Genomic DNA, 15,959 nt, shown 5'->3' with positions numbered 1-15,959 from the left:
TATAAATATAGTATGGAGTTCAAGATCGACCCTAAATCCCCCTTAAGGGGGAACTCCAACAATACAATGGATGAAACTAAAATAAATAGTCCCATTCCCTGGTTTTAGAGTTACTAATAAGTATTCTTGGGATTTGATACCAGACCAAAACCCCCCATAAGTAATAGTCCTAAAGGGGAACTCTGTATAAAATAAAAAAGGCATCCATCTAAGCAATAGGTAAATTTGATGATAATTTTTTGTACCTCATAAATGAGGCTAATAGTATAGGTCCCTAAAAATTGGTTAAAAAACAGTTCAGGTCTATTTCTACATTTAACCCTGCTGGTGATAAAGTTTGAAGTTCGTAAATCCACTGGGTTTCATTTTTTTAAATGTCCCTGGTCATATGTGAAGCAATATTACTCATGCATTGTCAAATTTAATAATTTCTATTTGTGCCCATTAAGTGACTGATTTTTTGTCTAGTGTATGGGGACCATAATTTGGTGTACAAAGACAAGGCAATGTATATCGCAGGGGTGGGGGAGAGTGGAGGATGTGGTGTGGCAACTTTATCTTTGTGTATAAATTTGCGTCATTGGTTGCTACTATACGGGATACAGACCACCAGCATTATTGCAACCAATGACCCAGTGCTAAACTACAATGCCATTTATTTGTGGTGGTACCCCTACAAACCTTGTCAATGGACATGTTTTGCAATGCACAACAAGGCAGGGTAACACACTATGATATACTATGATGCCCTGCATTACAAAACAATAGTACATGCCCTATTTTTAGTGCGTTAGTGAGTTCATTCAAATAAATAAACTGCATTAGTGCAACATGTGTTAAATGTGCTGAAGGTGTGTCAACCCAGCCCAGGATCTACATTCAATATTCTCATACTGGAACTGACATTTTCCTTGAAAGTATAGACCAGCCAGCCAATTCTTTGCAATGGGAGCTTCAAAGCTTGGGCACCTCCGCAGCTGCACCACAGATTGTCTTTCCCTCTGCCATTTAATTGACAGACCAGGAGGGAGCTGTAATGTGGTTGGCTGGCTGTATGGGGAAAGGGGAAAGGAACAGAGAGACAGAGAAGCCTGTTGGGGAGAAAACCTGGAGAAGCCATTAAGGGATCTGTACAATAGAGGTATTGTGCAGCTGTGGAGAAATGGGCACAATGCAGTGCTGGGAGCCTTGAGTCACAGGGGTTCAGTATGTGTGCAGGCTAGTATCAAAGACATCTGTAGGACCTGTTTAAACGGGGAGCTTGGGAGCTAGATTCAGAGTTTCAGAGCAGAGAGGCACTGGGCCTTGCAGGTTACCTTGTCACCTATTATCTATCTCTCACCAGCACAAAGATCATCAGAGAAACATCTTCAGCCAAGCAATCCATCTTCCACCCACCATCATTCTATAGGTACAGAGCAGCCCACGGCTTATCTACCTCTGTCCAGCCAACAGAAGTTACCATTAAGGGATGGACTGCTGACCAGAAAACATTTCTTTATCATCAGTGTTGTCAAGATCAGGGTGCTGATCAGTCAGAATCCGCTTAGTCTGTACTGTCATGGCTGCAAGAAGAGAGAAAGCTGCAGGCATTTATGAAGTGGCTTTTCATTGTGTGACAGCATGGGATCAATTCAGGGAGGTTTCCAGCACCGCTCCTGTGTGAACTCAGGCTATGACAAGCCTGGGTTCACACAGTAGCAGTGGGGAAACTGCATGCCATTCAGACAGGAATCACACCTCATTCCTGTTCAAATCGCATGTTATTCTTTGCAGTGCGATTTGAGCCCATTAATTTTGTATGCATGTAAATCGCACCGCAAAGTATCGGTACTCAGTATCAGCGAGTACTTGACTGAAAGTATTGGTACTTGCACTCACTGATAAATAAAGGGTATCGGTGTATCCTTAGTCCAAGTTTCTGATACCTCTTAGTCCTGCCACTGTTGAATCTGTTTAACAAGCACTTTCCTTTTTGGGGCTTGTTCCAGCTACAGTGGGGAAAATAATTATTTGATCCCCTGCAGATTTTCTAAGTTTGCCCACTTACAAAGAAATTAAGGGTCTATACTTTTTATCATAGGTGTTTTTGAAATGATAGAGACAGAATATCAACCAAAAATCCCTAAAAACACGTAATACAAATGTTATAAATTGAGTTGCAGTTCAGTGCGTACAATGAAGTATTTGATCCCCAAGCAAAACATGACTTAGTACTTGGTAGAGAAACCCTTGCTGGCAGTCACAGAGGTAAGATGTTTCTTGTAGTTAGTTACCAGGCTTGCAACATTTCAGGAGGGATTTTGGTCCATTCTTTTTTTACAGATCTTCTCTAAATAAGGTTTCTTGGCTCTCACTTAATAATTCGAAGTTTCAGTTCCCTCCATAAATTTTCTATAGGATTAAGCTCTGGAGACTGGCTAGGCCACTCCATGACTTTAATGTGCTTCTTCTTAAGCCACTCCTTTGTTGTGGATCATTGTCATTCTGGAAGACTAATCCACAATCCATCATCAGTGTACTGGTTGAGGAAAGAAGGTTCTCATCCAAGATTTTACAATACATGGCCCCGTCCATTGGCCCCTCAATGCGACAAAGTTGGCCTGTATCATTAGCAGAGAAACAGCCCCAAAACATAAAGTTTCCACCTTCGTAATTGACTGTAGGAATGGTGTTCTTAGGGTCATAGTCAGCATTTTTATTCCTCCAAACACGATGAGTTGAGTTAATGCCAAAGAACTCAATTTTGGTCTTATCTGACCACAGCACTTTCTCCCAATCCTTCTCTGAATCATTTAAATGTTCACTGGCAAACTGTACATGTGCCTTCTTGAGGGGGGACCTTGCGGGCACTGCAGGATTTCAATCCATGGCGGCATATTATCTTACCAATGGTTTGTTTGGTGACTGTGGTCTCAACTGCCTTGAGATAATTCACAAGCTGCCCATCTGGGCTTATCCCTCACTTTTCCCATGATCATCCTTACCAATTGAAGCGAAATCTTGCATGGAGCTCCAGACCAAGGGCGATTGATGGTTATTTTGTATTTCTTTCATTTGTGAACAATCGCTCCAACAATTGTCTCCTTCTCACCAAGCTTCTTTCTGACTGTCTTGTAGCCCATTCCAGCCTTGTGCAGTTCTACAATCTTGTCCCTGACATCCTTTGACTGCTCTTTGGACTTGCCCATGATGGTGCTCAAGAAAGAGATTCTGTGAACAGATGTCTTTTATACAGATAACGAGTTGTAGTTAGGAGCACCTTTTTAAATTGACAGGACAAATCTGTTCTATCTGTACCACATGAGCACATAGCCAGTCTGTGGAAGCCAGAATTATTGTTGGTTGGTAGGGGATCAAATGCTTATTTTATTAATTGAACTGCAACTCAGTTTATAGCATTTGTATCATGTGTTTTTGATGGATTTTGGTTGATATTCTATCTCTATCATTTAAAATACACCTATGATAGAAATTATAGACCCTTAATTTCTTTGTAAGTAGGCAAACTTACAAAACCTGCAAGGGATCAAATAATTATTTTCCCCACTGTATATTAAAGCCCACTTCATCACTACTGGTGTGTTGGTGAGTTGTCAGGTCCATTTAAGGTCAGGTCACCACTAGCAAAGAACCCAATAATCCATCAGGTCCTGAAAGAGTTACAAACTCTTTGCAAAAGAAAAAAAATCTGTTAATATTTATAGAGAAATAATAGAGGACAATTGTATTTGTAGAGGACATCCAATGTTAAAGTAAGATTCTGATATTTTTTTTAAATTATTGTACTGACTTTACATTTTTTTTAATGCTTATAGTTAAAGGAAAATTGTCCAGCATAATGCCAGATGCTGACTTTATTTATTTTTTTCATGAAAAACAATATATTAATTCATGCACATTCCCTCCTAGGGCACAATTGTTTGCAGGCTTAGAACCAGAATTTATGATCATTATGATGGATAGCACATAATCAATATTTTGTGAGAGAGTTATATATAAATGAGCATTTGCACCACAAGGGCTTTTATTTATATTTTCTTTAGTAAATGTCCAATGCTGAGATTGGTGACCCATTGACTTAAGCAAATCAATCTCTGTATGTTGAACATGTAGATAGACAACTGATATTGGAATTCATCGCAATAAATGGAGCTCAACCTTTCCCTAAGGTTCATTCAATGTTAGTCTCATAATACTGCATGTGTGGCAGCATTCTTGGATTTAAAAAATAATTTTCTTTCCATACTACAGGTGTATCCTTCACTTTCTTCTTCACCTCGTTTCCATTAACATCAATGTATCCCATTGATTCCATTTGAAACAATTTCTTCATGCTCATAGGCTGGGTTAGTGTACATATTAGAATCTCCATTGGCCAGTTTACTGCTCCCATACATTGTAGTTCCAATGGGTGGCCACTCTTTTTCCTCCTCCAGTATAGCCCTTAATTTTTTGTAGTTACTTCCAGGTTTTAATTTTAGACATTTCTTCAAGGCCAACCAGAGGGCTCTGTTATCCAAAACAAATTCCTACAAAGAGAGTTGAAATGTAAAATGACGATGTGAATATATTAACTTTGGTGAGTCACAGTTTAAATGTCTAAAGGAATTAATTGATTTACAGCCAAAGCATACATTGATTATGTTGGCTGCTATATATTCTCTCTGATTGCTTGATTATTGATTTTTACGATCAGCAACTGCTGGTATTTTATTTTTATTATTTAATTAACCTAAAAAAAGTACATTAGGAATTAGGAGTATGTCAGTTATACACAGTTGATAAAGTAAAAAAATATACTAAAGGTAAAGTTTCTGCTCTAATTCATCCCAAATGTGTTCTATCGGGTTGAGGTCAGGGCTCTGTGAAGGCCAGTCAAGTTCCTCTACTCCAAACTTGCTCATCCATGTCTTTATGGACCTTGCTTTATGCACTGGTGCACAGTCATGTTGGAACAGGAAGGGGCCATCCCCAAACTGTTCCAACAAAGTTGGGAGCATGAAATTGTCCAAAATGTCTTGGTTTGCTTATGTCTTAAGACTTCCCTTCACTGGAACTAAGGGGCCAAGCCCAACCCCTGAAAAATAACTCCACACCATAATCTCCCCTCCACCAAACTTTACACTTGGGAAAATGCATTCAGGTAAGTTCTGTTCTCCTGGCAATCTCCAAACCCAGACACGTCCATCGGATTGCCAGACAGAGAAGCATGATGCATCACTCCAAAGAACACATCTCCACTGCTCTAGTGTCCAGTGGTTTACACAGCCACATCCAGCGCTTTGCATTGCACTTGGTGATATAAGGCTTGGATGCAGCTGCTAGGCCATGGAAACCCATTCTATGAAGCTCTCTACACACTGCTATTGTGCTAATCTGAAGGTCACACAAAGTTTGGAGATCTTTAGCTTATGACTCTGCAGAGAGTTGGCGACTTCTGCACATTGTGCGCTTCAGTGTGTGCTGACCCCGCTCTGTCATTGTACATGGTCTACCACTTTGTGTCGAGTTGCTATTGTTCCCAGTTGCTTCCAGTTTGTTATAATACCACTAACAGTTGACCATGGAATATTTAGTAGCAAGGAAATTTCACAGATGGACATACTGCACATGTGGCAACTTATCACGGTACCACGCTTGATTTCACTGAGCTCCTGAGAGCAATCCATTCATTCACAAATGTTTGTAGAAGCAGTCTGCACGTCTAGGTGCTTGATTTTATACACCTGTGGCCATGGAGGTGATTGGAACACCTGAATCCAATGATATGGAGGGATGTCCCAAAACCTTAGTAGTATAGTGTATATTGCTCCTTGATCATACAAGAATATCTTAAAATGAAAGAAGAGAGTTGCCAGCTTTCAGATACATATACAGTAATTCAAAATAGGTTGAGAGCATCATAAAGGGATACCAAACTGGTGATTATAAGATTAATAAAGTTGTTTCATAAGTAGAATTATATATTATATTATTAGACAGCAGATGAATAAGTATGGGGTTCTTAAAAAAAATTATAGTCATCTAGGTGGATGCACAATGGGTTGGATGCTTCTAAGGCTGAGAACTGAGCAATCAAAACCATTGAACACTCAGTCATCAGTGAACAGAGAGCTAGTAACTGTCAATCACTGGCTCTCTGCTTTGCCTCTCCAGTGCTCACTGGAGCTGTGGACTGCACTGCTGTGATCTATAGGAGAAATATAGCCAAATTAGCTTTGGCCATACGTATCCTTTTAAGCCTACCAGACAATACCCATAGCTTAATATATAATTTCATATCAGTGTAATATTCTACATACTGTAAAAATTAGTTTATAGTGGTACTGACCTCCACCACAAATGATACCACAAGACAAATGACCAGCATGACCAACATGTGGATTCTCCAGCTAGTTGGTGTACAAACAAGCTAGGGAAAAACAAATCTAAAATTAATGTCAAACATATATTCATAAATAAGTAATATAGACATGAAGGCAGTAGTCTTAAATCCTGTCACTACCATCAGAACGGGACTTCTCATGCTCTCAACTTCATCATGCACAGAGATTTTCCAGCCTGCTGGAACAAAATCTAGGAGCCAGCAGACTGAGAGTGATTGGCACTGGAGCAGTTAACACCACAGCAAACCCTTTACACACACGAACAGTAGTTGCCACAGTGTATTCTAACAGAAACATGTGGCATTCACAGTATTTGCTTTTGGAAATGTCTGTGACACTTCCACAGCAAAAAGAAGTTTAAAATATGGTAGCTTTCTACAAGAAGACAGGTATTATTTAATTTCCAGAGTTTAAAAATTTAACGTATCCATTTTTAAAATATAATGTTAATGAAAAGTAAGTGAAAAAACATACTTCCCGAAAAAAAATTGTTACAAAACAGATATGGCTGAGGGGTGTTCAATTGTTTTATGATATTTCAGCAGATCTCAAGGACACATTTTTCTAAATACATCAATATTTCAGATTTTTCTTGCAATGTTTTACAGTCTGACAAGCAACATGTGACTGCACAGAATTATATAATGATTGATAAAGCCCAAAAAATATAACTGGACACACACGTGTGATGTACTGTGACTATTCCACCTTCTGGACATTATAGCATAGGCATGTTTGCTACTTTACTTGATTTTTATTTTCTTATACATTTAGGTAGACAGTTGTTATAAATGTAGTGTTACCATATCAGGACTTATCAGGACTTATGGAGTATGAATAGATTTTTGCTCTGGTATTGAAAAAAATACCAGACCAGGAATTTGTATTGCTTTAAATCATTACTTGATTGATAGGACTTAATTAAGGCTAGGTTCACATCTGTGCGGGTGGTGCCGCTACGGATCCACACAAAAATCCATGCAGCCGCACCACCCGCACAGAGAAATGAGGACCCACGGGTGGTTGCCATTAGTTCTAATGGCACGCCGCCCACACTGGAAAATGCAACCGTACTGGGAACTGAGGCTCCAGTGTGGGCTGCATTTTCAGAAGAAGTGCAGGGACTTCTTCCCTGCGTGTCACGGGGCATGAGAGTCCATTCAAATGAATGGGCTCTCGTGCCCACACAAAATGCGGCCCACAAGGCCACATATATGTGAAGCAGGGCTAAAGTCACTGGCTCTCCAGGCTCTATCATAAGGCTTTTTATGACATTTATCCATTTACGACCAGGCTCATTAACAGGCTGTGCAGATCCTGGCTAAACAGGATTTATAATACTGCTAGAAGTTTAACAAACTTTTGCTATAGTTGGCCATAGATGGGTAGATCTTTTGCATTACCCCCTGTCAGGGCAATGTATTCTGATAGCGGGACAAACATTTTCCTGCATATCCCTTCAGCAAAAGTTTATTAAATTAAAACTTCTGTTAGCTTTACAGAGTTTAACAGGATTAAGAATGGCCTGCTTTGTGTCTGAAGCTGACTTGTGAATTTTGTAGAAACGAGAGTGGCACTGTTTTCTGTAGGAATCCCCATTTTCCCCTCTTAGTTTGGAGTTCATCAGATCTCATTACAATCACAATACACTATTCAAGTAAGACATTACATATTTTGTGATAATACACCTACCTCTAAAACAACATACATATTCTTGAAGTCAGCAAAAATGAAGAACAGGGTGAGAGTAAATTCTACCACTAATGTAGCCACAAAAACATCTGCAGAGAGAAATGATGTGGGTCATTGTGTTTCATATTCAGTAGTGAAAGAAATGAAAAAATGAACAAGTCAATACAAATGTAAAGTTTACTGTATTCGTAATACAACATAAACTAATGGATACAGCAATTTACAAAAAAATTCTAAAGCAAGAACCACCATCCACCTTTCCAATGGAGTAAACAAGCACCCAGCCTGATTAATATTCAATCAAGAAAACCAATATAGGCAGAAATCATGTATATCAGGGTTTTTACCATGCTGGTAATCTTATTGATGTCTACATGGGCCTTTCATCTCATCTGTCATTTTTGTTATCACAGAACAATCATAACTGTTGCCAGTACTGCAAGTGTCTAAAGTTGGTGCACATCTATGACACCTGCATACAATATAGAGACCATTTTTCATTTGATCTAAAACACATTCAGAGTTTTCAAAATAAAGGTCAAGTTATGTGCATGTCTTGGAAAATTCAATGCAACACAAAGAATGATAAACCAGAATCCTCTGTGCAGCAATGTACTGTATATGGTACACAATCTACCACACTTTTACAGAGGTTGTGGCATGGCCACAAATTGCTAATGTACTATTAAATTGCATAGCTTACTGGCAGTTTTCCAAATTCAGCAAATACTATCACACTATTACTATCACCATTATTGATTGTTATGATCATTGACCAAATAAACAAAGGCCATCAATGCACTCACAATTCGTATACAGTGGTTTACGAAATGGTTTTCCCTTAGAGAAGATGAAGGCTAAGATGACAAAGTGTACAGCAGTGAGGAGCCATAGTGTTGTGTTCTCAAAGCTTTCATAATTCTTCTTAGTTCTTTTGTGTATTAGGTTATAAGTAAGATTTTCGTTCAAGCTCACATTCCCTGGATAACAGGCACTGCAATAGAAAATTAAAAATAGATAAATGTAGATTAGTAACATATATCTCCATTAGTAACTGTATTCATGAAATGCTGCCATAAAAATGAATGCAGCTAAATACAGAGTTGAAATAATAATAATAATAATGTGTGAACTGTTTTCACAGCATTTAGCTAGTCATATGACCCAGATATCCCTGCCAGACAACATAGTCGGGTCTTTGACTCCTCTGCAGATTGCACTGCAAATAAGGAATGATGCTCAGTATTGGACAATGAAGGAGAAACAGAACCTGAATGAGGATATACTTGCACTTTCCCCTTCTGTGAGTCTGTTCATCTGACAACACTGTCATAGCAGTAGAACTCTAAAATAGATATTGTATATATTTGATTCTGATTGAAAAAAAATAAAATGATTAATGTATTAATGATTACATAGCTACATAACTACATTCATTTGTGTCTTTTTTTTCTGCCTGGTTTAATTTTAGATTTTGGTTTTCAAAGAGAACATACTGTATATACAGAAAATGCATAGGACATTATATTTGTGTCTACTAAACCTAAATAACATGTGTATGTCTACCAAGAGCGCTGACACACACATATAGGGGCATGTTTGCTGGTTAATATAAAGAATTTCAAGATTCTACTAATTACTGTTAGAATTAATTTTATTATTGTATATACAAAAATGTAGTTAAAGTTTACCTATAAACATCTTCTCTGCTGTACCATGGCTGCTTCTGGACTATAAGAAATGCGTACGTTTGCATGGCTATTGTAAATAGAACATTGTACAACACTGAAAACAGCATAGATGGAGAGATCAGCTGCCCTGGTGGCCTGTATGGTGCCAGTTTATGGTATGCCGGAGTGGAACTCACTGAAAGAAAGGACAGAGTAAGCAAAGATTAGCAAATGCGTGTGTTCCAGGAAGCCTGCACTGCTCATCGTCTATTATACTACATACAGTCATGGCCGAAATTGTTGGCACCCTTGATATTTTTCCTGAAAATCAAGTATTTCACACAAAAAAGGTATTGCATTAACACATGTTTTGCTATACACATGTTTATTCCCTTTGTATGTATTGGAACAAATATAAAACAGAGGCAGAAAAGCAAATATGACATAATGTCACACAAAACCCCAAAAATGGGCTGGACAAAAGTATTGGCACCCTTAACTTAATATTTGGTTGCACACCCTTTGGAAAACATAACTGAAATCAGTCGCTTCCTATAACCATCAATAAGCTTCTGACACCTCTCACCCGGAATTTTGGACCACTCTTCCTTTGCAAACAGCTCCAGGTCTCTCTTATTGGAAGGACACCTTTTCCCAACAGCAATTTTAAGATCTCTCCACAGGTGTTCAATGGGATTTAGATCTGGGCTCATTGCTGGCCACTTCAGAACTCTCCAGCGCTTCTTTGCCATCCATTTCTGAGTGCTTTTTGACGTATGTTTGGGGTCATTGTCCTGCTGGAAGACCCAGGATCTTGGACGCAAACCCAGCTTTCTGACACTGGGCCCTACAGTGCGACCCAAAATCCTTTGGTAATCCTCAGATTTCATGATGCCTTGCACACAGTCAAGGCACCCAGTGCCAGAGGCAGCAAAACAACCCCAAAACATCATTGAACCTCCACCATATTTTACCGTAGGTACTGTGTTTTGTTCTTTGTAGGCCTCATTCCGTTTTCGGTAAACAGTAGAATGATGTGCTTTACCGAAAAGCTCTATCTTGGTCTCATCTGTCCACAAGACGTTTTCCCAGAAGGCTTTTGGCTTACTCAAGTACATTTTGGCAAACTGTAGTCTTGCTTTTTTATGTCTCTGTGTCAGCAGTGGGGTCCTCCTGGGTCTCCTGCCATAGCGTTTCATTTCATTTAAATGTCGACGGATAGTTCGCCCTGACACTGATGCTCCCTGAGCCTGCAGGACAGCTTGAATGTCTTTGGAACATGTTTGGGGCTGCTTATCCACCATCCGGACTATTCTGCGTTGCAATCTTTCATCAATTTTCCTCATCCGTCCACGACCAGGGAGATTAGCTACAGTGCCATGGGTTGCAAACTTCTTGATAATGTTGCGCACTGTGGACAAAGGCAAATCTAGTTCTCTGGAGATGGACTTGTAACCTTGAGATTGTTGATATTTTGCCACAATTTTGGTTCTCAGGTCCTCAGACAGTTCTCGTCTCCTCTTTCTGTTGTCCATGCTTAGTGTGGCACAGACAGACACACAATGCAAAGGTTAAGTGAACGTCTCTCCTTTTTATCTGCTTTCAGGTGTGATTTCTATATTGCCCACACCTGTTACTTGCCCCAGGTGAGTTTACAGGAGCATCACATGCTTGTAACATTCTTATTTATCCGCAGTTGTGAAAGGGTGCCAATACTTTTGTCCAGCCCATTTTTGGAGGTTTGTGTGACATTATGTCGAATTTGCTTTCTTTCCTCCCTTTTTTTGTTTTGTCCCAATACACACAAAGGGAATAAACATGTGTATAGCAAAACATGTGTTAATGCAATACGTTTCGTGAGAAATACATGATTTCCTGGAGAAATATCAAGGGTGCCAACAATTTCGGCCATGACTGTATATGTCTAGCCATATGTCTGCATAGCAACATACATGAGAATTCATAAAAAGTATCTCCAACATGACAAATGTTGGTGCATCGTACATTTTGTAAACAGTCACACGAAAGTGTGGAGATCAGAGCATCCATACCAACACTCCATCCTCAGTGCAGCTGAGCTTTCTCCTGGCCATGGACGCTGTCACAAAATAAATCAGTGCTGATTTATTTTTTTGCCAGACCCAGATGGGGAAGTTCAGACGTTAGTGCATCAGGTCCCTTGTGATTTACAGTAGGAGGAGGTGGGAGGATCCATAGCCTAGCCAATACACAACCTACTATTAGCTATACAACCCACTCACTGCCTGATGTTAATCACAGGAAGAGAGTGGACCTGATGGGGAACTAGTATCTCCACTTCCCCATCTGGCTGTGTCCACCCAGCCACAAAATGAATTAGCGAAATGCTGTCTGTGCGACAGCTGCCAAAGAAGCGAGAGAGATCACCTGCACTGAGGATGGAGTGTTGGTATGGACTGTCAGCATCATTGCTTGCTAGGAGCTTGTCAGCTGTGAAGCCAAAAGCTTTTTTAACAACCAGTGATAGGTGGCAGGGGGTAGCGGCTACAAAGATGTCGCCTGCTACACAATGTACTGAGATAGGCACCATGCTAAAAGTGGTGATCATGTGCTTGGTCCCACATCACAGTGGTCACAAGATCAGAAGCTGGTCCTGCCAGCTACCGTTCTTTAGTCCAGACACAGAGCTTGACAGCTCACTCCTTCTGCTGGGAGTGCACAGTATGCATGCTCTCTCTCCGCACGTAAACATTACCCCCAAAACTACTCATATGTGTTGTGTGGGTGATAAAGCCTACTCTTTTGCAACTGCACATATGTGTTTGATGATTGTAAAGGGGTTAGGCACTACCTGAATCTACATTTGTCCGTAAAGCTGCTGAAACAAGTGGAAGGGATTTCTGAATCTGGCTCAAGACATTTTAAAGGGGCCAAACTGCCAGAAAAGTGGCTTTTTTAACTGCCCACTGTGTTCTTTGAACACATATAAAACAATGAAAAGAGAAAAATTCTCAGCTCAACTTACCGATCAGCCTGCAAGCAACTGAATTGTCCTAACAATTTGTGTTAAAAACGGGTTTAGTTTGTAATGCAAACTGTTAGACAGGACAATTCAGTTGGTTGCAGGCTGGTTGGTAAGTTGAGCTGGGAATTTTTCTCTATTATTGTTTGACATGCATTGCACTTCCACGTGCTCCTTGCTGTGAATGCTATTTATAGATTGGGGAAGTAGCCATTTGTTTGTACTTTTACATATAAGAACAGTAAAATCTGTTCATTTAGATTAGGGATGCACCAATACCAGTATTGGTACCGGTGCAGATACTAAGCATGCACCTGGAACCAACACTGGAAGTGACATCAGCTTGAAGGCAGAGAGGACTACATTCTACCACATGGTGGTGAGTCCTGTTACATGTCCCTTGCTGACTGCTGTACATGTCCCTTGCTGTACTGAATCTGACATCCACCCGCGGTGGCCCTGCATGTCGCAGCAAGCTCTTGTTAAGACATGTGGCCCAGCGACCCCAGCCTACTGGGCAAACGCTCGGTGTGCCCTATGGCCAGTCTAGGCCTAATCCTGTTACATATCCCTTGCTGTACTTCTGTCAGTGAGACCTGTTATATGTCCCACATGTCTCTTGCCGTACTTCTGTCGGTGAGTCCTGTTACATGTCTCACATGTCTCTTGCCGTACTTCTGTCGGTGTGTCCTGTTACATGTCTCACATGTCTCTTGCCGTACTTCTGTCGGTGAGTCCTGTTACATGTCCCACATGTCTCTTGCCGTACTTCTGTCGGTGAGTCCTGTTACATGTCTCACATGTCTCTTGCCGTACTTCTGTCGGTGAGTCCTGTTACATGTCTCTTGCTGTACTTCTGTCGGTGAGTCCTGTTACATGTTCCCACATGTCTCTTGCTGTGCTCCTGTCGGTGAGTCCTGTTACATGCCCCACATGTCTCTTGCTGTACTCCTGTCGGTGAGTCCTGTTACATGTCCCACATGTCTCTTGCCGTACTTCTGTCGGTGAGTCCTGTTACATGTCCCACATGTCTCTTGCCATACTTCTGTCAGTGAGTCCTGTTACATGTCCCACATGTCTCTTGCTGTACTTCTGCTAACCCCTTCCTGCCCAATGCCATTAGTACAGTGTCAGTGCTTTTTATTAGCACTGATCACTGTATTGGTGTCACTGGGGATGTCAGTGCCACCATTTCTGTTCCCCCCAATATCAGAATGCCTGCTGCAGTTCTGCTATAAGTCGCTGATCACCACCATTACTAGTAAAGACATGTAGCAGAATGCATTTTGGCCTACATTTATGATGAAATTTGCTTTTTTATATTTTTTTACTGGACATGTTTAATAGCAAAAAGTTAAAAATACAGTATTTTTTCAAAATTGTCTGTCTTTTATTTTATAGTACAAAAAATAAAAACCGCACAGGCGATTAAATACCGTCAAAAGAAAGTTCTATTTGTAGGGAATAAAGGATGTAAATTTAATTTGGGTGCAGCATGCATGACCGTGTAATTGTCAGTTAAAGTAAATGCAGGGCCATATCGCAAAACATGGCCTGGTAGGGGGGGGGGGGGAGGGTAAATCCTCTGGAAGGCAAGTGGTTAATATTTAATCATTTAAACATACTATATGAAATTTGAGCTTTCAGAACTTTGTGACAAGAAAAAAAAATGTTTTATTTGTTTCATAATGTCTTTTGAGCTACAGTTCTCCATAATTACAAAGAAACGGTTATAATTTTTTATTAGTTGAAAAAAACTTTCACATAACTCTAAAAATAGGTATCGGTAACTGGTATCGAAGAGTACTTGAAAAAACGTATTGGTACTCATACTCAGTCTTAAAAAAGTGGTATCGGTACATCCCTAATTTATATGCATTTCAGAAATAAATGCCATTTATATTAGAAAACTTGTTTCAGGTTTAATATACTGTATGTGCTTGTTCTATTCCTTCACAGAAGTGATACAATGAAACTTTCATAATGCCAGGTCATTTGGGTTACAAATCATCTTCTACAGTTGACAGCATGTTTCTTATTCAAACAAACCCAGAAGAGAAAAATATGTAAGGTGCCGTTGGTAGCTCCTCTTCAAAAATGTTAGTTGCTTGGCTTTCTCTAGCTTCACTACTAAGCCAATGAAGCATTTGCAAGTGTTGTCAGAGTGAATTCTAAACTTCTAATCAGTATACTTTCCCTCTCTCTGACCACTCCTTTCCCTCTCTCTGACCACAACCTCATTACGTTCTCCGTCTCCCCGTCCTCAAACACCCACCTCCCCCAAATGTCAAACCATCACCAGCCGCAACCTCCGCAACCTGAATCCTGCCCCTCTCCACTCTGCAGCTGACCGACTTTACGACAGTATCCTTCCACTGTCCTGCCCTGACCTGGCCACTACTGCTTATAACAACTCACTGTCAGCCGCCCTAGACTCCTTAGCACCCCTAACCACACGTAGCATTAGACCCTGACTGCTTCAACCCTGGCAGAGCTACCACACCAAAAATCTTAAATGACGCAGTCGTGTGCTGGAGTGATTATGGCGCAAAACCAGATCCCAACAAGCATTCACCCTATACAAATCTGCCTTGCTCACCTACATCTCCCCCCTCCACGTTGCCAAACAAGCCTACTTCGAAACCTTCATCAATATCCTCTCTACCTTTCCTCGTTGGCTCTTCTCCACTTTCAACTCCTTACTCTCTCCAACCTCCACCCAGTACCTCACTCACCACCCACGAGATTGCTAACCACTTCCAAAACAAGATCGACGCAATTCGTAGGGACATCGCCAATGCTCAGACTTCCACCCCACCTAGCCTCCCTCCCATGATAACCCCCCAAACACTCCCCTCCTCTGACCTCGCAACTGCCCAGATCCCCACCCCACCTAACACCCCACACACTAAACCCCCCCCAACACTTCACTCCTTCAACCTTGCTACCACTGAAGAGATCACTAAGGTCTTCTCTGAAGCCCGCCTCACCACCTGCCCCCTTGACCCTGTCCCCACACAACTCCTACAGTCACCCTCCTCCTCCATCCTACGCTCCCTCACCCACATCTTCAATCTCTACCTCTCTACTGGCGCATTCTCCTCCCCCTAAAGCACGCGCACATCACTCCCATACTCAAAAAACCCTCCCTGGACCCTACCGATCTGAACAACCTTGGACCCATCTCCCTGTTGCCATTTACATCCA

General features: G+C 40.8%; 1 protein-coding gene across 1 annotated transcript in view; it reads right to left on the bottom strand.

Annotated features, from left to right (window-relative positions):
* Window positions 1-3,844: 3,844 nt before the first annotated feature.
* Window positions 3,845-15,959, bottom strand: part of LOC149445011 (putative cation-transporting ATPase 13A4) — an 88,410-nt gene continuing 76,295 nt past the window's right edge. Inside the window, exons 26-30 of the mRNA XM_089654289.1 lie at window positions 9,773-9,947; window positions 8,888-9,075; window positions 8,082-8,170; window positions 6,335-6,415; window positions 3,845-4,532 (exon numbers count right to left, since the gene is read on the bottom strand). Of these exons, the coding sequence (XP_089510415.1) occupies window positions 4,296-4,532; window positions 6,335-6,415; window positions 8,082-8,170; window positions 8,888-9,075; window positions 9,773-9,947 (770 nt within the window). The 3' untranslated portion in view covers window positions 3,845-4,295. The remainder of the gene's footprint in view (window positions 4,533-6,334; window positions 6,416-8,081; window positions 8,171-8,887; window positions 9,076-9,772; window positions 9,948-15,959) is intronic.

This window comes from Staurois parvus, unplaced genomic scaffold (assembly GCF_062004578.1).
Source record: "Staurois parvus isolate SC_StPar_1 unplaced genomic scaffold, SC_StPar_1.0 ptg000750l, whole genome shotgun sequence".
Taxonomy (NCBI): domain Eukaryota; kingdom Metazoa; phylum Chordata; class Amphibia; order Anura; family Ranidae; genus Staurois; species Staurois parvus.
This window is presented reverse-complemented; position numbering and strand designations above follow the sequence as displayed.